The following is a 14,193-nucleotide window of genomic DNA, read 5'->3' on the forward strand; positions in this document are numbered from 1 at the left end:
GTTTTGCAGTTGATCTCGAATCGTTGACTATGCAAGGCACGCCAGCAGTTACGCTTCCTTTCGGTGCCCCTTGCGCCTTATGATAAGATGGCCGCCGCGTGCAGTTGTGACAGAAGCCCGAGGCGCAGTGACGCCATCGCTTGCGGAGTACGACAACCCTCTTGCCCATTACAAAGGACAGGCCCCAAAAGCCGGTTACATTTAAGGCAGAGGAAGGATAAGGTTTTAAAGATCCAGTTTTGTTTCCAAATTTTTTTGGCAAGTCGGAACACACGGAACGAAGGTTGGGTTTATTTTTTGCGGATAGCCCTTTCGAAGTTGACGGTCAGCAGATAGATACACAGCCGCGTATCCCGACGAGATGGCTTTCACGCAGCTCGTTCCCGGTGTCAAGCCACAATCTCAGCTGGCAACAGCAAAGCCTATTGGCAACAGTATCAACAATCCTCGTACGCCGTGTGCCGCGCCTTGGCTTCTGCGTCGCTGTGCCGTCGTGCGACGCTTCAAGGTCAGTCGCCCTGTGTCTAAAGGAAAGCGAACGAGTGCTTTTCCCTGGGGCCCCACTTTGCCCACCATCTCCTGTGGTGATGGAAATGAAGGTCCCTTCATTCTTGCAGCCATCCTATAGTGATGATCGATCGCAAGGCAGCTCCGTAACGCCATGTCCCGCAATCGACATCGCGTCGTAAACTCCAATCCACTATGACGTGATGCAATTCATGACCACGGCCTCAGTTACGGAAATGTAACGACCCATGCGCTACACGAAGAGGTCGCGATGTGGTCGCGACGATGTGGGTCGCTACCTAACGACAGCAGCAACAACAACAACAACAACAACAACAACAACAACAACAACAACAACAACAACAACAACAACAACAACAACAACAACAACAACAACAAGAACAGGCACTCTTCACTGGATGCGCGTCTGTATGTACGTGGGTTTCTCCACCCTCTCCACTCCCATCCTAACGACGCGCGCCCGCTCCCGGGTTATTGCTTTTGTCCTCCTGTGTCGCGCTTTCGGCATCCTCCCTTTCCCCCTAGGAAAATGACGACTTGGAGGCGGATATCCAGAAGCGAAAGGAGCGGGAGCAAGTGATCCGCAAGCAGGAAGAACTCATCCAGCAGGTAATAACACGTAGATAGATGAACAGGTCCATCTATCCATCTATCTGTTCATCTATCTGTCGCTTTTACATTGGTGCTTGTGCACAACGCGATGCATTGAGTAATCGGGAACTTTAGGAACTTGCATCTCGCCTGCATCTGCATCTGCTCTTTTTGCTGGTGCTACTGTTGCTGCTACTGTTGCTGGTACTGTTGTTGCTGCTGATCGGTTCGGCTGTTCTATCCTGGGCCCTGTCTCACCCCGCCTCACCCCACCCCGCTCCCGTGTGGGAGGGGTCCTGGCTCAACAGGCGGCCGAGAATGCGGGCAAGGCCGCCGGGTCTGCTAAGGATGAGCTGAAGAGGGTGAGAAGCGTGTGGATGGGGGGTTAGGAGTCGGGGGTGGGACTGGGTGAATGGGTACTGGTGGGGCCACTCGTGCGTGCGCTGGTTTCCGGATTGAGTTAGTCATTTTCATATCGCACCAGGAAGCGAATTTTAGTAGCCACTTAAATTATTAACGTAAACCTGCAAGTCTCTTCGACCCTTCCTGTGTGGGGTGTCTTGCGTGGGTGTGGGGGCTGCGTGTGTGTGGGTTGGGGGGGGGGGAACGTGGGTGCCTGGTTATGTTTTCCCCAGGACGTACACCGCTGTACCATTCAAAACGGCTGTTCTTGTTCTGCAGGGAACGGTACTGCAGTTACAGAAGCTTGTAGCCGTTGTCCTGTTGCTGCCTATGCTGCCGTAAGGAATTTTGAGGTGCTGTGTGCCCCCACCCACCCACCTACCCACCCACCCATACTGGCGTCCCATTCCCATAGCAACGAGAGATGTTTTGAGAGATTCAAATTTTGCGTTAAGGGATATGCGTCCTGAAGTGCGCGTTGCTGCTGTCGGGCGTGTCGATGTCCTTTGTCATCTAGGTGCGATGATGCACCTAGCAAACCGACACACAGCCGCAGCGCCAACCCCATATGGACAAGTGGGCTGTCCATGTGTGTGTTGTCGCCCTTGATGCTTGTTGTTGCCGGGCTTGGGATTGACGCCGCCGCCGCCGCCGCCGCTGCTGCTGCTGCTGCTGCTGCTGCTGCTGGGCCCGGCCGGCCCTGTGCGGTGCTGTGCTGTGCTGCGTGCCATGATGCCATGATGGCACGATGATGCCATGATGGCACGATGATGCTATGATGGCACGATGATGCCATGATGATCTCATCATCTGGTGGGGTTTTCCTGGTGTGGGGTAGTTCCTGCACCAACCCCACCAACTACAGGTGGGTCCTGACCTGCCACCAGACGAGCCCGATCCAAACAGCAGGGGGCAGCAGGGGGCAGCGAGGTCGAAACGAAACCGACCGCGACTTCCCAAACCCAAGGCGGACAGGCCGAGGAAAATACGGAGCAGGGTACAGTCACCGCGCCGCCATGCCTTCGGATGGCCTGTTTTATTATAAGAGTTTTGCCTCTCCCTTCCTCTCCGCCGCTGGCTGGTCTCGCCGAGTGTGCCGCATCTCCCCTCCCCTCCACGCACAAATGCCGCACAGCGCACTCTCAGGCCTTCGCTGCATTGTGAATTGTTGAGTGCAGTCCTCGGGTCAGATTAAATCGGATCTGGAATTTTTTATTCCACAAAAATGTAACCCCGTACTCGATGCTATGGCGCTGTGATATGTTTGGGGACCGGGGACCGCCTGCGGGACCTACAGCCCGGTCCTACACACGACCAAATGCGAGCCCAACGCGAGCTCACACACACATCAACGGAAATCGTCCCTGCCTCCCGCTCGATTCTCCACGCGCCGACATTCCCGCCCCGCTCGACAGGACGTCACGCGGGCTGTGGAGACTGTGGAGAGGAGCAGCGCGGGCAAGGGCTACTCGGCGGCCGCGGTAAAGGTTCCTCTATGGATGCCCGCCTTCACTCGCCGCCGGGAGGTGCGTACGGCGTACGGGACTGTACAACGGCAACGACGACGACGGAGGATAAGGAGGAGCGGCAAAGTAGCCGTAGTTCGGCAGTAATAGTAATAGTACTGATTGGTAGTACCGGTGCATGCAGTTTCTGGTGTTGGATTCGACAGCAGCTCTAGCCTCCCTAAGAGGTGATTCGCCGTCCATCAACACAGCAGAACAAGAACAAGGCTTCCACAATGGTGATCTCACGTTTTTTAACTCCAATACCACGCTCCCGATATGTCTTGACGTACTTTGTAAACAGATTTTCGTGGGCCGCATCGCAATGGTGGGTTTCTTCGCTACGTGCGTGTTGGAGATCCTAACCGCCAACCACCTGGGTCCTATCCGTCAGGTGCGCAAACCGATCGACTTTTTTTTGGGAATACGTAGGCGGATACGACTGGAATCCCTTAGGCGCTAATAAGGCGGCTTACGTCATGCTTGACTAGGTGTCATAGCAGTACGCGGATATAAGCCGCACGTATAAACCCGGTTGAGTTTAGATCGCGGCAATCGTTTGAGGAGGCCAACTGACCTAGGGAAGGAAGGCAGGAGGGGGTGGGCCACACATACAACCCCGCCACGCTACCTGGCCCCATTCGCGCGCACGTCGCGAATTCCAAGCTCTGGCGCCCTGATCCCTCGATGCCTTCCTTCTTCAAACTATGCGAACGGATATTCCTTAGCAGCTGCAGCTACAGCTTTCCTCGTGGTGCTCGATGGTGTGGAACAGGTTCAGATGTGGACCGGCATGGACACGGCCACCATCACTGCCATGCTGATGGGCATCGTCATCTACAACGCGCTGGGAGGACTGGGCCCCTGGTCGCCTACCTTCTCCCCGGAGAATCTACGGGTGAGCGTTGCAGTTGGCTGCACGGTTGGTTGGCTGCTGTACGCAACGCATGTGGGAATGGGGAAAGCGCGAACGGGGATAGGGGTCCTGGGTCGGTTGAGGCGGATGCGTGGCACCAGCGCCTGGAGTGAAACCCGGACACTTCCCTCTCGAATCCCCCCGATCCGGGGTTACATCCCTTGGACCATCAGATCATAGAGATGCCTCCCATCTCGTGCTGCTGCTGAGGGCTGCTGCAATGCGCTTTACAGCACAGAATATTTAGCTTTCGCCTGAGACCACCTGTCTTGAGCTGCCGCTGTCCGTTGCCGCTGCTGTTGCTTATGCTTATGCTGGTGTTCATGGTGTTTGTGTGTTGCTGTTGCAGGATGTTGCCCGCCGACCCACGGGTCCTCCGAGTGTGTTGGTCAACCCGCTCAACCTGGGGAAGCTGCTGGGCATCTCTGGCTGGGGATTCACAAAACGAAACGAGGTGGGGAAGGAGGTATCGGATAGGCGGGTAGGTAGGGTTAGCTAGGTAGGTAGGGAAGGAGGCAGGAAGGCGTCGCTGTGCGACGAAAAGTGCGGGTAAAAACGCGAGGCAGCGGACTGGGACTGTCGGTTAAGACGCGGCAGTAAGGGGGGGAAGCCCGAGAGCCTTCAGGGTTACTCTTTTGTTTTCCAGGCCTTTCCTCTCCATTCTGCGCCCCCTCGATGTGGTTGAAACGGCAGCCGAACTTGGTTCACTCTTGCTTTGCCGCCCAGGACGTGGCCTTGCTTTCCAGGCCTGCGCCGATGGTATTTATGCGCCTTTACTACCTGCCCTAGCTGCCGTCACTGCAAACTGCCCGCCGCCTCTCTTATCTCGTCCCTTCACCCCCTGGCTTTCCATTCTCGGCCCTTTCTTTCCCTTCCCTAGTTGTTCCATGGCCGACTGGCCATGCTAGGCTTTGCGGCCGCAGTGGTGGGTGAGCTGAAGACCGGCAGAGGCGCTCTGAGCCAGGTGGGTGGCAGTCAGAGGGGCCGTTGTCGCTGCTGCTGCTGATGCGATTGCTGCTGCTGGTACAGTGTAATACTAACTGGAAAATTTTGCCTCTGTTGTGTCGTCATACCCGCCGACTCCCAACATGCAGGTGGAGAGGGAGGGCATAAGAGTTACGTGCGTGCGTGCATTTCATTTGTGTCCTCTGCCAAATCGGCCTCTCCCACCCTTTCTACCTTCACTCGCTCGTGTTCGTTTCTCCCCCCATTCCTCGGTGTATTCCGCCGCACTGATCAAGAACACCCCGGTGCCCGCTGGCGCTGTGTTCCTTTGCGCTGCCCTATCCTCAGCTTGCGGGATATCTGGGCATTATACCTGATGACACGTACTACAGCGCCGTGATGAATGGCTTCATCGTGTTCGCAGCGCTCATGCTGGGGATGTCCATTCTGTTCCCAAGCCGACTGCAGGGAGCAGCGCCTTCAGAGGACGACATCTTCTGAAAAGCAGCAGTAGCACGGGAAGCAGCAGTTCGGCAGTCTGACGGGTAAACGAGGCTTCCCTTTCATGAGTGCGTATGTACTCTACAATATTCTCGGAAAGGGAGAAGTTGTGATGAACCTGAATTATTGAGTTGAGACGAGTGTGGTTGCTGTGGTATATGGAGATAGGTAAGGCGCAGTTGTAAGTACACGCCCAGATGGACGGAGAATGACGGAGCTAAATATTGTCCGTTGCTGTGCGGATGTTAGGGACATGTTTTCGTGGAGAGGATTATCCTACAATAGGATATCAATAGCAGGTTCGAATACGCTGTGCAATAGATGAAAAAAGTTCAGTCACTTCTCCTCGTACCCCTATAAAGGTGGACATTCTCACTTCATGTCCCATGCAACTGGATGCCGCCATACGGCAACGGGAAAAAGAGCAGAGAACATGTCGTTTGCAGTCCGCATTACTCAATACACATTTTTTACACACTTCTCGCCAAATCAACAACAAAACGTCCTCAGCAATACGCCTTCCACCGCGTGCATAGCGTACTGCTCTTCTCCAATACTTCGCACACAACGCCTTTGCACATTCATACCAACAGTTGTGCCGAACATATTGCAACGCTCCCAGTCATTCCCTCTCGTAACTCCAGCAGCAAACGCCGCCAACGCCTCTGCCTATCTACCACCTCTAACCTCTCCGCACGACAAAAATCTCTCACCTGGAGACAACAAAATCCTTGATCCTCCAACAACACAGCTCACGCAAACAAAGCGCAGCAGACAAACTCGCGACGCCACTCTTGCCCTCCTGTACCATGTCTGTGTGCGCAGACGGCGCAACGCCGCCGCAAGCCTCGTCCGAGCAGCCGAGCAGCAACACAAAATGCCCGAACACAGCTCGAAGGATGAATGCGGAGGTTTTTCATTAGAAAAAAACCTCTATGCGCTCCAAAGAGAGGACGGTGTTCAAAGGAAGCATAGTCCCGCAAGCAAACACAAGGGATAGACAGCAAACAGAGCCGCGAAGACACCCTCCAGTGCCGTTACGGAAGCGACCGATTGTTCTAGTCGATTCCGGCTGTGCCATGCCGCAGCGACGCGCTTGATGGAGAACCTGCTATTGTATGATACTGAGCACGCAAAGAGCCGAGGAGTGCAAGATGGACTAGAGGGCGTAGAAACGTTTTCTTCCGATGTAGTCTTGGTCCATCCAGAGGGTAATGACCAATCGCAGCGACTACATATCCAGGGAGAACACCCCTGGGAGATAGCCCTGGAAGACAAGCCACCACAACCTAAGGATGACCTGTCATCTAATAGCGCTGTCATGTAATGCTCAACAGGAATGGACAGCACATGCCGCCCGAGTAAGCCTTCGCGTCCGTCCGGGGAATGCGTGCCACGCAACGGCTTCGCCCAACTGCTGCTGCACACCCAAATGAACGCACAGTGATGGCCAGTGGCGGGCAGCAGCTCGTGCCAAAGACGCAATAGCACGCACGCCTAACGACGCCGTTTTGAGGCCCTACACCCCGGCAGCTAGCTCTGACCTGCTGCTGCTGATTGGTGTTTCTGAAAGCGCACACACCAGCCAGCAGCTACACATACACACACAACCCTACTCTCTTTTCCCTCCGCCCAGAGTTGTACATCGATGCTTCTCATCTCTCAGCAGCTGCGCGCGGACGTTGCTGCCGCCTGTCCTGCTCTGTATGCTGCAGAACCGCCGCCACGATCTTTCAGAGCCTGCTGTGGACGGAAAATGCAAGCGACGGCCTCAACGCTGCCCGAGCCTGTGCGCTATTGACGAGTCGAATTACTGCTGCTGGGCAGGAGCGGACGAGGACGGTGCCTCAGGCGCCTTGAACATGCTCATGAGGTTGTCCATGGAGAAAAAGGCCTTGAGCTGAGCCACCCCCGTCCCCGCCAGATCCTCCGGTGGCGGGCAGATGGTCAGGTTCTCAGGCTTGAGCCAGTCCTTGGGAACCGACTTGTCCTGTTTCCAAAGGCGGACCGAATAACGAATAAAGAAGTGGAGGGAAAGGAGGGAATCTCAAAAGGGGGATGCGGAACAAGTCGTGGCCACGGCGAGGCATTGGCCTAGGAGGTGTCGCGGTGGCAACCGATGCTGGAAATGGTGAGAACTTACAGCAGCAAGAGCTCTGCTAGTGAGCAACAAAAACTCGCGAGGAATTGTCCGTCTCGCAACCAAACTGCTGCCAGCCGTGCCTTCACACAACGAGGTCATGCTAGGGGCGTCGATGGCAGCAACAGCTCCGGCTGCCACTGCGAATCGCCCCAGGTCGGGAGTTTCTTCGCCCCAGGTCGGGAGTTTCTTCGCCCCAGGCCTGAACCAAGCAGGATCCCGGCCAGATGACCAGCTCTCTCGACTTACCCGAATCTTGAACGCGTATTCAAAGTCTTTGGAAGCAGCGTTGGCAAACTGCGGAACGTTCTTCTTCAGATCTTTCTCCACCTTGGCCTTGTCCTGTTAGGAGAGACACAGACGCGAGGGGACCGCTGGCCAGTGTCCTTGGAAATTCTATCTTCCCCCAGAGTACATTAATTACAATACAATACGCCGGATGGCAGTGGACCCCCACAGGCTAAATGCCCCTGTCCCGCATGCGAGCTGTTGCTTCAGAGGCTTTTGCCTGGAGCGCCCCTGCCCTAGCTGCCGCGTCGAGGCGACCACGCAGCGCTGTGAGCGTCCCAGGGAACACATTAGGTCAATGAAAGGTATGCAAATACATAGGCATATATATACGGTGCACCCAGATCCAATTGATGATTAGATGTACGTAAGAAAGAGCCAAGGTGGCCGAGCGGGAGATCAAAAGCGGCGCAGGCTGTTCGGCTGTCCTACCAAACCAAAACCTGATGTGGGTTTCCCGGCTTTCCAAGACCCGAAGCCAGCAACTGCGAGCTGCCTATACCAGCCGAGCAGCACTTGTCAATGTTGCGGCCGCAGGCTGTAGTAAGACGTCAGGCCCGCAGTAGTAGCAACCAAAGCAGCACATGATATCCCTACCGCGGTATCGCCGCTGTGTGAGGCCAGGGTCCTGGCTGTGCTGTCTTTTCAAGGCCCATGCGTTTGGCCAACCCACGCCAGCAAGCCGCAGAGGAAACCCGTGAGCCCGATTCACGCTGTGCCACAACACGACTCGGGCACACAGCAGTGCATCGCGTTGTAATGGTCTGATGCCTTCCGCAAGACAGAACGTATCCATAGCGCACCTGGTAGATACCGGACGCGATCTGCCAGATGAGCGTACGGCCGTACAGCCGCATGCCCCAGTCCGTCTTGAGTGCCTCTACCAGAAAGTTTAGGACCTGGTTGCCTTTAATGAGGTTGACCGGCATCCACAGCGAGGGGCCGACGTCCATGTTCAGGGTAGGGTCCTTGTACTGCAAAGGACCAGAGACATCCAAGTCTTGGCGCAAGGCTTAGGGCAGCCGGCAGCTGCAGTATGGACTCACCTTAAGGACGCGGACGAAGAGGACAATTTCAGCGTTCTCAGGATCCACCTCAGGAACTGGAGGCTCCCGCTGCAACAGGAATTCATAGTCGCTGCTCACTTTTACCGTGCATGACACGCGATTCATAAAAAAAGCAGGGTAGAGCAGCGCTGTGGCTCACCTTAATCATCTCCATTTGACCAGGCATGGAACCTTGGCGAAACGCAGTCTTGCCCTTGCCCTTTTTGGCGAACACCTGCGATTAACCACAAATGGCCCGCGCACACCAATCGCTATATAACGGTATTGATGCCTCCATATCATACTCCCGCAAACCAAGGCTAAGCTTGCCTGGACGCTAGAACGCCTGGAAGTGGCCGAGCCAAAAGCTGGCATGCGGGCAGCAGAGCGCCTGTAGTAAGATGTATAGATCAAATTAGTCAATGCTGTTGTCCATTGCACGGTGCTCAAATGTGCAGCACAGAAAGGTGTGGCCCACACGCACCTAGCGCTCAGGGGCTTCAGCCCCTGGCAACCACGGGTCACTGCTGTTTGCATGATAATATACAAAGGTGCCAAGATTGTAAAGGCTGCGGAGCTGCACGATGCGGAAGGGTCGTCGCTTCATAGCGTTTTGGTCCTTGGCATTGGGAGGCCCACGACGCATGTTTCCTTTCATGAAATGAGTCCCATCGCTGCGACTAATCCCGTCTGCGTTGCGAACGTCAATTACACAGCCAATACATTCTTTAATTTCCATACTATCTGGACGCGTTGGGCTCTCGGCACGACCATGCAGCTTGCACAGCACTCGACCGCTCGGACTGGCTTTAGCCGTCGGACGGCAGTTACCGTCAAGGGGCAAGCCGTGGTAAGATCAGTTGATATCGGGCTTGCCATGACATGTTTCGGTAAATCAACGCCGTCGCGCACGTGTTTCGGAGAACCTGCTGTGCGGGACAAATCCACGAGACCTTGCGCTGCAAATTTTACCGCCGCTCGCTGATCTCTTCTGCCTTTTGCATGGCTTGCATCGCGTCAATTTTCCTTGTCTTCATGGGACGGCGACTGATCAACCCTAACAGGCCTCTCCGGTTCCGGCATCGAATCCATCGGCTCTTAAAACGGATGTGGCTAAGATTGCCGTGCTGGGCGCGTCTGGGTACACGGGTGCTGAGGTGGTTCGGCTGTGCGCACTGCACCCGAACATCAAGGTCACGGTTTTGACGGGAGACAAGCAGGCTGGCAAGGTCAGCCACGGCACCAATTTTGCACGAAAAGATGTGCAGCCAATAGACATGAGTGACGGCTGAATAAAGCCACGCGTTGTTATGTGCTTGGTCACGTGGGCATTCCTTGAACCCTAACGGCGGACTGGGCAACCCTGCTGTTTGTGGGCCTCAGCAAACTTATTTGATCATCATGTTAGAGTAGTGTCAGAGTAGTGAGTAGCGAAGATGCGACGGGCACGTTCCTTTAGCCCTGCCGTGCGCAACACAGCACGCTGCTCCTTACAGTTGCCAACATCCTGCCTCGATGCAGAACTTTTCGGACGTCTTCCCTCACCTGGTTACTGCTACCAACGTCCCCAAGCTGGTCAAGATCGATGACGTCAACTTCTCGGACGTGGACGCGGCCTTTTGCTGCCTGCCGCATGCCACCACACAGGTGCATATGGACACAAGTGCGGGGTCATAACAGTATACACTTGCGGCGCAGCGCCACACCGTGCTAATGCCCACCTTTCCTCACCTATGGGGGCTGATGCCATTTGGTAATGAATGATGTTTCAGTGAGTATTACCCAGGCTCCAGTGCTAACTGCACCCATACCTTGGAAATAGTTACATGATGTCGGATGTCTGACCGCAGGAGGTAATCAAGAAGCTGCCCTCCACTCTCAAGGTGGTGGACCTGTCCGCAGATTTCCGGCTCCGGGACCCTGCTGTATACGCGCAATGGTGCGTCGTCCAACACTGTACAAATGTAAAACATGGGGGCGCGTCAGCACAGCTCCCTATGTTTGGGACTGGAGGATGGGGCTGTACTCGGCGGGGAGGGTGACATGGAGGGCGGGGAGGGTGACGTGGATCCTGTTACGGATCTAACATTCGAAGGAGCGGCAGTCAGGTAGAATGCGGCGGCACCGGACGTGGAAAGAGGAGGCATTTACCAAGGCCACCAGCTGCGGGGGACTTTTGCGCAAGGGCGGATGCGCCAAGTCAGCTCTCCGGTGCTACGGTGACTTCCCAGTGGCGCACCTGACCGTCTGACTTGGACCTGAGGGTGCCCGCACGCTGCCCGGCAGGCAGGGTGCGAGCCGCACAGCAATCTCAAGCTCCTGACCTGTTGATCTGTTCCAGCTAGATTAAGCCCAGATTAAGGAGAGCAATGATTTGCTTGCCATGGTGGCCAGCTGAGTGAAGCCCGAATGAATAGCTCTACACGGTCATCATGGCTTGTTTGGCCAACGGGACAGGTGCAACAGCGCCTCACAGCTACATACCCTCAACAAGGCGTGCAGCGCCTGTATGCGGCGGCGCAACAGCGGTGAAGACATGCGGCCCCGGTTACTACCGGTCTGTCGGCCACACGTGCCCACAATGAGCTGCTTTTCCCCGGTGCGCCAGCTTGGTGACATTATCTTCGCTGTGCCCTGCCGTATCCATGCCGTACAGGTATGGCCACGAGCACGCGGCCGTGGATCTCCAGAAGGAGGCCGTGTACGGCCTGACGGAGGTGTATCGGGACCAAGTGAAGACGGCTCGCCTATTGGCGAACCCCGGCTGCTATCCCACCTGCTCGCAGCTGCCGCTGTACCCGCTGCTCAAGGTACGTGGAGGCCTATGTCCCGGCCTGTACCCCGGCCTATACCCCTTGCTAACCCCGTCCCTTCGCACGTGCATACGCAGGCCAAGCTGATCCTGCCGGAAGATATCTTGATCGACGCAAAGTCAGGTGGGTTCCGTGGCGGCCTGGTTCGGACTTTGCACTGGTTAGACAGGGCTCTCGGGATGGGGGAATGGGGGAGGCTGGATGCGGGGCCGGGGTGAGCGGGGGCCCAGCAGGGGCCCAGCAGGAATGTGTGGTCGGACCCACGTGGCCCCTGTGAAAGGGTCAGCGCTCCTTTTGGGGGAAAGCTTAGAGCGAAATAAAGACGCGAACATCTTAAGTCGAACTCGACCCGATCGGGGACAAGCGGCCCAGTGATTGTAGTGTAAAGGCTGAAATTTACAGTGTAAAGGTTAAGGTCAGACGGGGCTGGGGAAGTAGCTGGAAACCAGGCTCCAGCCGGGGCTAATGCCACGAGATGAAGATGGGGAGGAGAAGGGAGAGGCCGCGCTGCCATGAAGAGGCGGGAGGCAGTGGGGATAGCTGGCAGCTTGGAGGCGTGAGGAAGACACTGGACCTGGGAACATTGGGCTATTAATGGGGCTGAGCAACGGGAAACGGATGGCTCGGTTCGCGGTGCTGAGGGTCAACATGGGTAACCAGCGGGTTGCCTAGGATGCCGATTCGTAAGGCTTAAAAACTCCTCCGCAACTGCCCATCTGTCAGGCGTGTCGGGTGCGGGCCGCAGCGCCAAGGAGTCCAACCTGTACTGCGAGATCGCGGAGGGCATCAACTCCTACGCAGTGGGCTCGCATCGCCACATGCCGGAGATTGAGCAGGGACTTAGCGAAGCGGCAAAGACCCCCGTCACGGTTTCCTTCACGCCGCATCTCATCAACATGAGCAGGTGAATGCTAGCGGCGCGTTAGCGGGCTGGGCAGCCACGACAGTTAAGGGAGAGGGGCCAGCAGAGGGGTGGGGGTGGGTGGGTGGGTGGGTGTGGGTGGCCTGCGTTCCTCTGGTGTGTGGCTAAACCCTAAGGAGAGCCGGGACTTTTCCTCCCTCCTCTCCTGGACCCCGCAGATCAAGTGCTCGTCTGTCTGTGGTGTCTTTGAAGGCTAAAATATGCATGCCTGCTTGCATCTGTCTCTTCCCCTCACTGTTACGTGCCTCCTGCAGAGGCATGCAGTGCACCAGCTACGTCAAGCTGGCGCCGGGCGTCACTGTGGACGACCTGCGCGCGCACCTGGCCGCCACATACGAGGGCGAGCCCTTCGTGCGAGTGCTGAGCAAGGGCGTGATTCCCCATACCCGCCATGTCCGCGGCAGCAACTACGCGCTCATGAATGTCTTCCCCGACCGCATACCGGGTCGCGCTGTCGTCATCTCCGTGATTGACAACCTTGTCAAGGGTGCTTCGGGTCAGGGCCTGCAGAACCTGAACCTGATGATGGGCTGGAATGAGACCACGGCGCTTCTGCAGCTGGCCATGTTTCCTTGAGGGAGGGAGCTTTGCGGAGTCGAAAGGGGTGTCGGTGGCGGAGAGGCGTGCAAGAGAACGGATCAGAACATGAGGTGGCGTTCGGGTGGGATAGAGCCCGAAGGGTGCGCCATGTCGGTGACATAGCTATAAGATGGAGCAGTTCTGGATCGGATGGGCAAATGGCCGTGGTGTGTCGCCTAGCCGCTCAGCAAACGCATTCCGGAAATTTGGGAGCGTGTCGGGAGCGGTTTTGGGGAGGGTTATGGTCTCCAAACTTGTGAATATCTGGAGATGGAGGAGGGCCTAGAACACAGCGCTGCGAATCTTTTCGGGTGCCCGAGCGGTGCTTCAGAGGAGTGTGTACCGTTTAAAAATCGATATTCGGTGCGGTCACCGGCAGAGATGGTCCTCTGCTCGGAGCTCCACGAAGCCTGGGGCCAGTTGTTCAACCGAAGTCAAAAGAAGTTTTAATGTTCAGTATTGGCTGGGGTTCACTGTGGGCTGGAATTGTTGTGGCAGTGCGTGTTGCGATGCGAACCCAGGCTTGAAAAGGAGCCTGGATAATAAAGGAAGGCAGGGCTATGTACTGTTGGCGTTGAGCAGCAGCAGCCTCGAGGATGGCGGATCGGAGGACAGGGAGTTGCTTGTTGAATGCATTGTTCGGTCCTCCTTTCGGATTGCGCAAGATCGTGATTTGGCTGTAGGCGGCCGTTGCCATGTATTGTCACGCGCGGAGAAGAAGGTTAGCGCGGTCTTGCGGCGCATAATCCTTGGTAAAGGTGCGGCAAGGCAACGTTGGCGTGCCTGCAGTGTTGGAGGCGACTTTGTGATGCGATAGCATACTACACTGCTTTGGTTTCTTGAACAGGTTAAGGGCATGGGCACACGTTAGCCTGCCAGGGTAATGGGGATTTCGGCCGTCTTAGTAGATGAAACCAAAGTGAGTGTATCTTCCGTGCGTCAATGGATTATGAGCGGCCGTGAAGCGCGCTTTACATAGGCAGGACGGGCTCCAGGATCCTGGAGAGGCTGGAGTAG

At 56.1% G+C, this 14,193-nt stretch overlaps 3 protein-coding genes across 3 annotated transcripts; 2 read left to right on the plus strand and 1 right to left on the minus strand.

Moving 5' to 3' along the window:
• Positions 1–361: 361 nt before the first annotated feature.
• On the plus strand, positions 362–5,388 carry VOLCADRAFT_94261 (uncharacterized protein; the record flags this gene model as incomplete). The annotated part of the gene is made up of 9 exons (XM_002953400.1): positions 362–508; positions 1,054–1,137; positions 1,428–1,481; positions 2,937–3,047; positions 3,331–3,420; positions 3,802–3,924; positions 4,292–4,396; positions 4,823–4,906; positions 5,236–5,388. The coding sequence occupies 9 exons, from the start codon at positions 362–364 to the stop codon at positions 5,386–5,388; spliced, it is 951 nt and encodes a 316-aa protein (XP_002953446.1).
• A 454-nt stretch (positions 5,389–5,842) lies between these two features.
• VOLCADRAFT_121174 (uncharacterized protein) lies at positions 5,843–9,431 on the minus strand. Its single transcript, XM_002953499.1, has 7 exons — positions 9,347–9,431; positions 9,193–9,253; positions 9,023–9,097; positions 8,863–8,931; positions 8,620–8,790; positions 7,778–7,870; positions 5,843–7,378 (listed from the first exon to the last, which is right to left on the minus strand). Exons 1-7 carry the CDS (start codon positions 9,397–9,399, stop codon positions 7,199–7,201), a joined length of 702 nt encoding a protein of 233 aa, XP_002953545.1. The 5' UTR covers positions 9,400–9,431; the 3' UTR covers positions 5,843–7,198.
• Positions 9,432–9,573: 142 nt separating this feature from the next.
• VOLCADRAFT_82287 (uncharacterized protein) lies at positions 9,574–13,540 on the plus strand. Its single transcript, XM_002953401.1, has 8 exons — positions 9,574–9,712; positions 9,927–10,091; positions 10,384–10,509; positions 10,713–10,801; positions 11,519–11,672; positions 11,753–11,798; positions 12,399–12,579; positions 12,852–13,540. Exons 1-8 carry the CDS (start codon positions 9,635–9,637, stop codon positions 13,171–13,173), a joined length of 1,161 nt encoding a protein of 386 aa, XP_002953447.1. The 5' UTR covers positions 9,574–9,634; the 3' UTR covers positions 13,174–13,540.
• The last annotated feature ends 653 nt before the right edge of the window (positions 13,541–14,193 follow it).

The sequence above is a fragment of the Volvox carteri genome (genome assembly GCF_000143455.1).
Source record: "Volvox carteri f. nagariensis unplaced genomic scaffold VOLCAscaffold_36, whole genome shotgun sequence".
NCBI lineage: Eukaryota > Viridiplantae > Chlorophyta > Chlorophyceae > Chlamydomonadales > Volvocaceae > Volvox > Volvox carteri.